The sequence below is a fragment of the Acomys russatus genome, chromosome 2, assembly GCF_903995435.1.
Source record: "Acomys russatus chromosome 2, mAcoRus1.1, whole genome shotgun sequence".
NCBI lineage: Eukaryota > Metazoa > Chordata > Mammalia > Rodentia > Muridae > Acomys > Acomys russatus.
Window position 1 is genome coordinate 68,937,166 of NC_067138.1, and position 12,565 is coordinate 68,949,730.

The 12,565-nt window shown below is 37.4% G+C and overlaps 1 protein-coding gene across 1 annotated transcript in view; it reads right to left on the reverse strand.

Annotated features, from left to right (window-relative positions):
- The window catches only part of Ecpas (Ecm29 proteasome adaptor and scaffold), a 118,146-nt gene that overhangs the window by 37,709 nt on the left and 67,872 nt on the right, over positions 1 to 12,565 (reverse strand). Inside the window, exons 17-23 of the mRNA XM_051162553.1 lie at positions 11,833 to 11,913; positions 10,581 to 10,803; positions 9,587 to 9,678; positions 5,403 to 5,537; positions 4,259 to 4,421; positions 3,076 to 3,248; positions 1,849 to 1,950 (exon numbers count right to left, since the gene is read on the reverse strand). Coding sequence (XP_051018510.1) covers positions 1,849 to 1,950; positions 3,076 to 3,248; positions 4,259 to 4,421; positions 5,403 to 5,537; positions 9,587 to 9,678; positions 10,581 to 10,803; positions 11,833 to 11,913 — 969 coding nt within the window. The remainder of the gene's footprint in view (positions 1 to 1,848; positions 1,951 to 3,075; positions 3,249 to 4,258; positions 4,422 to 5,402; positions 5,538 to 9,586; positions 9,679 to 10,580; positions 10,804 to 11,832; positions 11,914 to 12,565) is intronic.

Sequence of the window (12,565 nt, forward strand, 5' to 3'; positions counted from 1 at the left end):
AAGGCAGGCACTGGCTGCTCTTCCAGAGGACTGGGGTTCAATCCTGGCACCTATATGACTGCTCCCAACTGTCTATAACTCCAACTCCAGAGGATTTGACACCCTCACCCAGATACACATGCAGGCAAAACACCAATGCACATTAAACAGACAGGGAGAGCCTCAACAAGCTCTTGTTAACTTAAACACAAGGAGAATCGACGTTACAAAGAAAAGGCGACATAACCTTCTTTTCAAGAGGTTAGGAGGGTTAAACTGATGTGGTGTTTTGAATGAGAATTACTCCCATAGGCTCATATGTGAGTATGTGGCCCCCAGTTGGTGAAACTGCTTTGGGAAGGATTAAGAGGTATGGCTTTGTTGGAGGAACTGTGTCAGCGGGACAGGCTTTGGGGCAAGGCCGTCCCCAGTTAGCTTTTTCTAACTGGCACTTGTAGATATGGGTATGTATGAGCACTCAGCTACTCTCCAATGCCATGCCTGCCTGTGTGCCGCCATGATGCTCAGACTAGCCCTCTGAACTGTAAGCCCCAAATAAGCTTTCTTCTTCAAGTTGCATTGGTTGTGCTGTTCTGTTACAGCAACTGAAAAGTAACTAGGACAACGGGCTTCTGGTGATGCGGGCACGACTATAGCTCACTCTGAAAACATTACATGGGAATGGGGATGCAGTTCAGTGATAGAATGCACGCTTAATATGGGCAAGTCCCTGGATTCACTCTCCAACAGAGGGGAAACAAAACAAAAAAAAAAAAAATCTAGGCTTGAATTTCAAAACCAGTTCTTTGGCTCAGTTACCTCAATCCTTACATCTTTTACCCTCAACTAAAGTCTTTTTCTCTCTCCCATCCCTCAAGGCTCAGCAGTAACTTCCCCTCCAAGTAGATTATACCCAAATCCTCAGTTACAATCACACCCTTCCTTAGGATTCTCCTGCATTCTATGCAAATATCTTCCTATTCACTTACTTTTAGCAATATTTATGAGAATCTGCCTTTGCAATCACACTGCTAGACACTTATATAATGGTGAACAAAGCAGACTCTGTCTCCCGTGTATAGTTAGAAGGTGTAATAAATGCTATAACAAAAAGATTTCCAAGTCATTGTATCTAAATAATCTAATATAGTTAAAATAGTTTTAAAATTTTTTAAGGAGCATAGCAACAATCTGAAAAGGAAGTACGAGGTTTTTCAGAAGCTCAGAGCAAAGAGGCTGGCACACTAAATGTGAGGAAATGCGAAGGACCATCTCTAAGGGAGGCAGAGGCAAGATTAGGTCATGCTAAGATACACTACAGTTTGCTAGTATTCGCTAACCACAGTTCTTTTCCCACTATACTGGGCATCAAAGACCCAAGAGCCACTAGAATACCAGCACTAACTCTCCACGCAGGGCAACTGGTTTCTCCTATTTATACTACACCATATGTCACTCAAAAATAATGAGTCTTCCTGGACACGCAATTTATGAAGCTCTGTCTAACACAGTAACAAGCCTAAAGCTTAAATTTGAAATTAAGTATGTGATAAATTAACCAATGTTTAATTTTTTTTTTTTTAATCTCAGAGAATAGGCTGGAGAGATAGTTCAGTGCTTCTGACTACTGACACTCTTCTAGAGAACCCAGGTTTAGTTTCTAGCACCCACATGGTGACTGAGGATCATCTGCATCTACAGTTTCAGGGGATCCAATGCATTCTTTTGTCCTCAGTGAGCACTGCATGCAGGTGATAACACACATACAAAAATTAATTAATTAATAACTCTTAATAATATAAAAAAATTAAGTGTCATAATAAGCAAAACAATTTAAAATGCTTTTTATTTGAATAAAAATATAAATACCTCCACAGAATCCATCAGACCTTGCAAAAGGAGTTTCTGGTGGGGAAAAGCCCCATCCCCAACTGGAAAATAGCCCAATGTTTGGATTGCTCGTTCTTTCATCTGGAAGAGCACAGATTCTTTTTTAAATTTTAAACAAATTAACAGATTTATCTCAAAACAGTATCCCTAAGACGACAGGAAAAGGCAATTTGCCTCATATACCAACGCCTTTGTTACAAAAACACCCAATTTTACAATGTTATATTTATAAGACATTAAAAACAGAAATTGAGCCCATAAAGGATCCATACCTACAAAAATTAAAAAGGAAAAGAAAAGCCTTAGGCTTATCATTTAAACTGTCAAGGTGGCAAATGTGATTTACAGGCCCAGAAGACCTAAGAACAAATTATCTGTACTACTTAGTAGCCTTTAGGCAAGTTATATCAGCTCTCTGAAACTCTGTGATACCTCATACAGAATGACAACTATGCCTATTTCACTATATCTCCTTAAAGACTTATGTTTAATATAGAGAAACCTATAGCACACTCTATGGACACATTGTAATATTCATCCATGGCTAATAATCACTGGTTATTGATAGTTAAAAAGAAAATCACAGGGTGTGACTGTTTGGATTTTAAATGGCAGCTAAACCAAGAACAAGATTACAGTATTTAACCAAAAAAACATAATAACTGGTATTTTTCTACTCATTAAATTATCTTATTCTTCAACATCAGGTACTTTAATTGCAAAGAACGTCTTTAAGTTTATGAAAACAATTATCTCAACTTAAAAAGAACTACAGCTGTTCTTTCCCTTGGATTATTCACACTGCTTCAACCAAACGGGCTGTAAAAAAGTAAGATTGAGAACTGCCTTAAAATTATACAAATCATGAAATTGAGTATTTTATTATCCAGCTTCTGTATGACAAAAAAAAAGGTTCCTCAATGAATTTTTAATTTTACTAAATGCCTAACTATAAAGGAATTAAATTAGAATAACTCAGTCAAAAGATAACATTATCTTTTATGTCTCCCTGAATCAAAAGTAAAAACCTTTATCAAAATTTCACCTTCGTCATGTTTTAAATCATCAGTCACGCCTTACTCCAGCTGCGATGTGCATGGGGGGTGTGGACAGATGGCTATGCTCATAATAACTTGGTTCAGTTAGTTTATACAACTATGAATAGAAACAAAGAATTCCAGAAGAGAACAAAATAAAGAGGCTTGCCTTATTTGTTTCTTTACTGGAAGGGATTCTATTGAGTAAGCTTTCTACCAGGTGCAGTTTAGTAAATCCAGAGCCTTCACTGGGGATTGGGAGAGGACCATTTCTGCCAATTTCACCCAGGGCTGTACAGGCAGCAATTGCCAACAGAGGAGATGTACTGTCTAAAAACGAACCTGTAAGCACATTTAGACACAAGAGAGAGAAGGACACTAAGTTATTCTTAACGATTTAAACCAATTAGCCATGTTTTAAATTTTTTTAAGGTAGCAACAGAAAATCGAGGTCTCCGTCTCCTGGCTGAGCACTTGTTGAGATTGATACAATAGTGAGGCACCATGACAACAGGGTCCAGTGTCTGTGACTACTAGATAAAGCCAGGGCTCCTTCTCTAGCCACCCCTGCACAGACACAAAGTCTTCGTAATAGTTCTCCATAGTTTCTTCATAATATTTTTTGTTCTTACTTGAAATATTTTTGTTCTAAAGATATTATATTATATTTACACCAAAATTGTGTTTGTAAGTGTATAAAAAGGAAAAGAAAATATATCAGTGATATTTCTTTGTATTCTTAAATATTCTTCGATAAAAATAAATTTCTTTATCTGAAAAGACTACAGAACAACTAAAAGACTTCATATTTCAAAGATAAGGAAAGACTCTTAATCACAGAACTTGTAAAGAATCTTAAATGTAGAAGAATAAAATAAGAGTATCTGGTCTAAGGAAAAAGACCAAAACCTTGAGAATAATCTTAAAACCCCAAAAGAAAACCAGTTTCTAGTTCAGCTCATGCCGACTCTTACATCCATGTAAGAAAAATGATGTGTAAGCTGGATGTTGGTGCATGCCTGTGAGCCAAGCTCTTGAGAGGCAGAGGCAGGAGAACCTCTGTGACCTCGAGGCCAGCCTGGTCTACAAAGCAAGTCCAGGGCAGCCAAAGCTACACAAAGAAACCCTGACTCAAAAAAACAAAACAAAACAAAATAAAGACCAAACAAACAAAAAAGTAGAAAAAAAAAACCCCAGAAAACTATTTTCATTTTTATAAAAATACAGAAATTATTTTTTGGAAAAGCTTTTGCCTTTAAAGTGCAATGCTGTAAGAAGAAACAAAAATATCATATTAAAATTTAACATAATTCAAAGCCTGCAGCAGCCACGCAAGGCAGTAGTACACTGACCTATGGTTTCTGTGGCACTCCGAATGACCTCCTGTTGCTCAGGCAGGAGGTCAGCATCGGTGTCCAGGTCCTGCTGCTCGGCCGCCCGCACTCTCTTCTTAGCCAAGTATCTTCCCACCGTGAATCCCAAGGCAAGCAAGGATCCATGCTGTACCTCAGGGCTCTGGATTTAACAATGTGACATGAAAAGATAAACTGAAATAACTGTCGTTAAGATAATGTCTCTCTGATAAACCTAAGGCTAGAAGATAAAATGATTACTATGGGTTCTCTGGAAGCCAATGAATCAAACTTAGGCGACAACAATTTCTAACACAGTTTCTAACAAAGAATGCTGACAAGTGAAGCTGGGCCTTTACTCATATCCAGATTTAGATACCTTAATCGCATATGACCTCCAAGTGTGGGACAGCAGACTTTTAAAATATGCTTCTATGGCCCTTATACTTTCTCTTTTAATAAATGTTTATGTTATATGTGTGTTTGCTTGAATGTACACAGAATTAAAATCTACTAAATGAAATGACTGAATCAACATATCTATCTCAATTATAACTTACAAAGGCTAGGAATTTATGTTTACTTTACAAATGGAAACCTAAAAAGTAAAACTGTGATCAGATACTTTTAAAAATCCTACCACCTACTGAAAAGAATGGGGCAAAGCTGAGTATGACAGCACATGCTAAGGCACCTCAGATCTGAGGGCAGCCTGGGCTGCACAGGAGACGTAGGCTCAAAAAACAAAACAAAACAAAAACAAAAAGCCAACAAAATCAGGTTAGTCCATTTGTGTAAGTAAATTCCCTAATCCAGGAAGATGGTCCTGTGAGATTCAACTATTTCTGGAACTAAGAAAAAAATAAAAAAACAGCAAAAACAGATTGTGAAAATACCGTGTTTCTTCACTGACTCACAGGCTCAAACGAGAAATGGACCTTTCTAGGAAAGTGGTTCCTAAGTTCCTGCCATAACAGTACTTAGATCTCAAATTTGATAAATCTGTTGGTATGAAAAAAGCAAACTTGCCTCCAGGATTAAGAACAATGCCTGAGTTTCAGACACAAGTTCCTCTGTTCTATGAAAATACAGAAAGTATTTTATTTAAATAACAAAGAGGAATGAAGATAAGCTGATAACGTACATGACTGTCTTTTGTAGCCTTTATAAGTTGTTCAATCATTGTCTTTAACTCATTTCCGGACACTGTTGATACCACCACAGAATAAAACAAAGCCGCCAATTCACGCATTTCTTCTTTGCTGCTACTCATCAGATTCTGAGCAATACAGAAAAGAAATAGATATGTGATTCATAACCGTCATCCTGTAGACAACAGCTGACATTTCAATTTGTTAAAGTGAATGACATATTTTAACATTCAATCTACTGGTATCCGTGAAAAATAAATAATGTAAGAAGCTACTTAAGACAAGCAAACAAAAAACAAATAACCACCTGCCAGGCTCCAATAAACAGTTGCAATACAAAGGTCACACATATAACCCTGATTCAACTAAATGGTTACCAAAAAAAAAAAAAAAAAAAATTAAAAAAAAACAGAAAACAAAAAGTAATGGAAAGAGACTGGAGGTAGGGTGGGAGAGGGTAAAGGAGATGGAGGAAGATAGAAGAGAGAGAGGAGGAGAGATCAGAATGTATTATGTATGTGTATGAAAATATCAAAGGACAAGTTTAATATACTGACCTGAATTAATCTGCAATCCCTCTTCCTACAGCCTAGCTTTTACAGTAACAGAAAGCCCAATGCAAGCTACCAAAGGAGAGAAACAATGAACAATTCCACTCGGCCATGACGCCTAGCAGTGACCAGCACAGCAAGACATCCATAAAGGTGCAATAGCAGCACTCCAGTACCAGTGCTAACCAAGAGCTGCCTAAGCAGACTCAGGGCCCATTCAACAGCAGGGAAACCATTCCCCTGTCTAGAAACATGGCCAACTACCCAGAACTAGTCAGGTCATAGGTCTTAGAAGACAATCTACTATGCCCACTTAGCAAACCAGGATAATTCCTAATGCCACGCTAAATCTTATCCCTACACTCAGAGATAAGTATAACTATCATGTCTCATCAAAAACCTGTCCCTCTATAGCAAATGCAGACCATTATAGAAAACCATAACTTAACACAATGCAAACAAGACATCAACCGACTGTGGGGAGCCCAGCCTGAATGGATATATCTGCAGCCCAGCTCCTGCCTCTATGACTCACATAACATCACAGAACAGGGATGAGGGGTAGGGGTGTTGTAAGAGCCAGAATCCCAAGACTACCTCTCCTCAAATGACTGGGTAAACAACACTCAAACAATGATAATATCAACAGACATGCTAACACAGCAGAGGGAAATCTTACCAGGCCCCACCCCAAGACAAAGAACTACAGGCAACCAATGACTGCTCAAGGAGAATTGGCTTCTCCCAGGGATGAGCTGCCTGACTGACACAAGTAGTCAGTCCTAAAATCATATACACACAAATAATAAAAGTGGATTCAGACAATTGTATGTACATACATATATATGAAACAATGATACACACTACATCCATCATGACTCTATTTAACCCATTTCACACGTAAATAAATGAGAAACATTTGGAATGATGATGATGATGATGATGATGATGATGATGATGATGATGATAATAATAATAATAATAATAATAATAATAATAATAATAGTGATGAAGAAGAAGAAGAAGAAAACAAGGCTATCAATTTGAGAGGTGGGGAGGAATATGGGAGGGAGGACCTAAAAGGAGAAAGGAGAAGAAAGTGATAATTATATTTTAATACATGCAGTAAACTTCAAACCCCTACCCAGATCTAGCCAATGGACAGGACATTCTCCACAATTGAGTGGAGAGGGGGGTTTGACTTTCACACGAACTCTGGTGCCCCATATTTGACCACGTCCCCTGGATGGGGAGGCCTGGTGACACTCAGAGGAAGGATAGCAGGCTACCAAGAAAAGACTTGATACCCTATGAGCATATACAGGAGGAGGAAGTCCCCCTCAATCACAGTCATAGGGGAGGGGAATAAGGGGAAAATGGGAGGGAGGGAGGAATGGCAGGATACAAGGGATGGGATAACCATTGAGATGTAATATGAATAATTAATAAAATATATATTTTTTTAATGTAAAATAAATGAAAAGGAAAAAAAAATTTCACAACAGGGTTTTCTCTGTGTAACCTTGGCTGTCCTGGACTTGCTTTGTTTGCCAGGCTAGCTTCAAACTCACAGAGATCCATCTGCCTGCCTCTGCCTCCCTGAGTGCTGGGATTACAGGTGTGCACCAACACACCCAGCTAAGAAACAAAACAAAACACACACTTTATGAGCTGAAATTATATGTAAAAATCTTAGTTGCATTTTTATCAAAAGATACAAAACTTTAAAACAGATACAATATATACAGTTGATTTTAAATAGAGATCAGCAGTTTTTTTTTCTGTGAAGGACCAAACAGGCTATGTGGGCTATCTAGTCACTGTTGAGGCTACTCTAGTCTGCCACTGCAATTCACAAAAGCTGGCACAGATAATATTTAAAGGGATGGGCACAGCTGTGTTTCAATAAAATGGGAACTATAGTTTGAATGTCTTCAAATAATGTAATTTGTTATCTTTTTCCAAGTATTTAAAACTATAAAAGGTCTAAGATAAGAAAGATGTTTCTACAAGGTTGCCAAATGCAATTAGCTAAAACACCTTGACTGTAACATTCGTATGATCCCTGATTGTTTCGTGGTTCTTGCTGTATGTAATTTTTCTACTTACATGTAATAATATAAATGTATATGCCAAAAAATTAAAATCTAAAAATACAAAGGGGCTATAGTTGTAGATCAGGGTAAATACCCGTCTACCATGTAAAAAGCCCTGTTTTCAAAATCCAGCATAATTTTTTAAGTGAAGTAAAAAGCATGTTTATCTTGTAGATCATAAAAAATAGGAGTCAGACCATATTTTTGTTTATAGGTCACAGCATAGCAGGCCCTGGAATCAAACTCATGGTCTATTCTTTCTTCGTATCCTAGAAATCTTTTACCTTCTACCAAGAGATCAACACTCACAAGATTAGTTTAGATCAGAAAATAGTCACAAAGAATGAAAACCCTTTTAAAATGAGAATCAGTTTCACGAGGCCAAATTTTTCAAAAAAACAAAACAAAACTATTAACTCTTGACAAACTACATTCCTATTTTTACATTTAAAAATAAAAATCTATAGATTGCACTATAGTTCAAGCTACAGTTTCCAAAAAGAACTACATTACAAAGCACAACAGAAGTATACGCCTGTATGAGCCATGTTTTTACTAAAAAAAGCTAATCTAACACTCAAAACTAACTTACATTTGTATCTGCTGCACCTGATAGCGTTTTCTAGCGTTACCATGAAAGACCACTCTCCCCTGGGCTGGTAATATAACTCAGTTCTCCCCACATGAAAAGTGGGCACTATCAAAATCATAGACACATGTGTCTTCCCCATCTGGGAAATCTCAAAATATACTTTTCACTATTACATCTCTCCCATGAAATATAATAAATCATCTTTGCTATGAAAAAATTATACTCATGATATTTCTTTGTATGGAAATAGTATTACATAGAATTATTCACCACAGCAGGTGAGTATCCTAAATGACTAGCAATAAGGACCTAGAATTAACCACACAATGGGAAATGATGAAGCTGCTAATAGAGGCATTTTCTCCACCACTACAAGATTAGCTACAAGCTCTACCAGCCAGTAAAATAAATACAAACTATGCCAGCTGTGTGCTGTCTTATGTATGAAAGAAGGCAAAAACATTTTAAATGTATTGTTTTATGTATGTATTCATAAGAAAAATAGAAAGTTTCACCCCATAAAACTATTAATGTCCTTTGCGTGTTTGTCAGAGACAAGAGAATAAGGCAGAACATTGAGAAGATTTAAGGAGACAATATACAATTAGAGAAAAGAGATGTTTAAATGACAAATAAAATTATACAATACAAATGTATTTCTAAAAATGTATATACCTAGTATTATGAAAAATATTTTTGAAGCAGAAAAATAACTTTTTAAATTCATTAATTCTTAAATTCACTCCCCAGTGCCATCGAGATGAGGGGTGTTAGTTACCCTACATGATTTCCAGTAGGTATGTGGTTGTGGAAAATTTTTGGAATGACCTGACGGTAGTGAAGGAAATAGTAAGTAACACTGGGAGGAAGAAAAAAACCTTTCAATTAGTTTGAAATACCTGAATTCATAGGGAAATAAACATGCCATGAGGACATACCTTGATCCACTCTGTTTTATCTACAAATTTGGTAGCCAATTTTTCTGGATACACTGACACCGCTTCCAATAGACAATACATGACTGGCAATCCTAAATAAGAATTCAGAACAATTTTAACTTTCATGAAAAAGAATGAATATACAGAAATCCCTATATTCTCTCAAATATAATGCTACTGCTTAAACACAAATTGATACGAAAATCAAAAATTTAAATTCTAAGTATGGTTTAATTATCAATAGGATCCACTGCTCTTCACATGTATTCCAAAGATGAAATATCTATCTATATTAACATTTCTTTCTGAAATGAAGAATATGCCAAGGATAAATCAGGCAGGTTTAGAAACTAAACAAAGGCTAATGTTTAGTTACACAAGTCAACAAGGTTGAAATAATTTTGCTGTAAACTCTTAGCATAGTCTAAAATTTAATTTTTTATAATTTTTATTGAATTTTCTCTTTGATAATTTTATATATGTATATAGTGTATTCTGATTAGTGTAACCCCAAACCTCTATTATTTCTCTCTCGTCCCTATTGTTGCATACACACATGTATAGCCACCTCCTCCCCTACAAGTCTCTCTCTCAAATTAATGTCTTTTTATTTTATTTTGAGGCCCACAGTGTTTACCAGGGTCAGTTGTGTGGCCATGAGTTTGGAACCTATGCATTGGAGCCAGATGGACACATACTAAAGAGAAAGGTAAAATTAATTTCTTTCTTAATTGCTTTGATGTTTTTTCTGAGTATGATTAACTTCTTGGTTTTTTTTTTTTTTCCTTTTTTTTTCTTTTTATTAATTCATTCATATTACATCTCAATTGTTATCTCATCCCTTGTATTCTCCCATTCCTCCCTCCCTCCCATTTTCCCCTTACTCCCCTCCCCTATGACTGTGACTGAGAAGGACCTCCTCCCCCTGTATATGCTCATAGGGTATCAAGTCTCTTCTTGGTAGCCTGCTATCCTTCCTCTATTAACTTCTTACCTCCAACACCTGCTAATAGCTGCTGAAGCAGGCCTATGTAGATCTGAACAGGGTTGGTTTCTCCACTCTTATTAGAAGAGGAAGCTGTCGACTGGCTGCTTGACATTAATGTCCGTATGTACCGTCCAATGGCTGGAGCATGATCTTGCATATCAGCCAAACTCTGGGAGGTGGGCACCACCCCTGCACTATGAGCCAGGCACATGCGCAAGTACAAAACTATCTAAAACAAGAAGGAAGAGAAATATGAGCTTCTTTAAGAGTCAATGTGGGGGTACAGTCTTCAAAGTGACAATTTTCTATCATAAAATTTCACAAAATCTTAATGGAAGCCAGAAAGCATGACTCAATGTACTCACTAAGTTATCATAATTGAACAAAGTAGGTATAACAAGATTTCACAAATCCAGATGTGTTTTTTAATGAAAGTAAAAAGCTTGAGTGTTTTATTCTTCCTCATATTGGGACTGAAGCCATATCCTTTCTGACGCTAAGCATACTACTATGGAGCTCCACCCTACTCAGCTTCTTACTCTAAGCAAGATTAATATTTAATTGGTACAAATCAATCATTTAAAACATAAAATTCACATTAATGGATGTGACAATTAATCTTCTTGCCTTCTAACCTAGAAAACCCTAGCAACTTCAATTGTATGCTGGCTCCTTTTTGGGGGATGGGGGGAGGTTCGAAACAGGGTTTCTCTGTATAGCCTTGGCAGTCTTAGACTCGCTTTGTAGATCAGGCTGGCCTCGGACTCACAACAACCCACCTGCCTCTGCCTCCCAAGTCTGGGATTAAAGGTGTGCGCCACCACGCCCTGCCTCATATGTTGGCTTCAAAAGTCAAATCTAATGTGCTACAAAAGCCCAACAGTAAGTAATCAATGGTTCTGTCATAAAAAAGAAAAGAAAAGGAGAAAGAAAGAAAGAAGGAAGGAAGGAAGGAAGGAAGGAAGGAAGGAAGGACAGACAGACAGACAACTTGCTGGGGGGCAAGGAATCTATCTGTACTTGCCTGGCGTGTCTAAGGCCCCAAGTGTGATTCCTAGTGCAGGGACTGGGTATGGATAGGAAACCTCAGTGAGTTAACTATGAATTAAAACAAAACAAACAAATTACCTAATACTGGGCCTTGTTTTTCAAAATAACACCTAAATAATGATACCATAATATGAGTTTACCTATAAAGCAAAAAGATGAGACATAGCCTAGTTTTCATAGCCATTACAGGAAGACACTCAAGTCCTACCTCTCCAAATGCTGCTGGATTAAATGGGAGGACAGTGGTGCCGGTCATGTACTTGACTGGAGTTTTCATTCGATGAGAAGCCTAATACAAATAAGCCCAAACTAAATTAAAATTTTGAATATTAATTGTTCTCTTACTCAACTGAAAATAACTGTACTTCCAGCTATATTACTGTTTACTGTCACCAATTCACACCTGTCTCCTTTTGGGGGCGGGGCTACTGTACGTGTATGGGTGTTGGCCTAAATGTGTGGCTGTGTCCATGGAGGCCATAAAGGGCATCCTATCCCCTAGAACTGAGCTACAGCAGGATGTGAAACACATGTGGATTCTGGGAGTCCAACTCAGGTCCTACCCCTGAGCCATTTCTCCAGCCCCTTTCATTTAATTTAGTTTTCATTTCATTTAGTTTTTCTTTGTTAAAACAATTATCTATTTTTGTCTTATAATATGCATTTCTTGTCTGAACGTATCTAAGTATATGATATGCACGAACAGCCCTTGGAGGCAAGAGGGTGTTGGATCCACTGGACCTGGAGTTAGAGATGATTGTGAGGCATCGTGTGGGTGCTGGGAACCAAACCCAGGTCTTCTGTAAGACAGCCAATGTTCTAGACTGCTAAGCCTTCTTCCACCCCTAAAGCTTTACTTTTGTCATTTTAAATTACATGAACACCTGTGACTGGATGCAGTTATGTACATGTGAGTGCAGGTGCCCAAAGAGGACAGATGT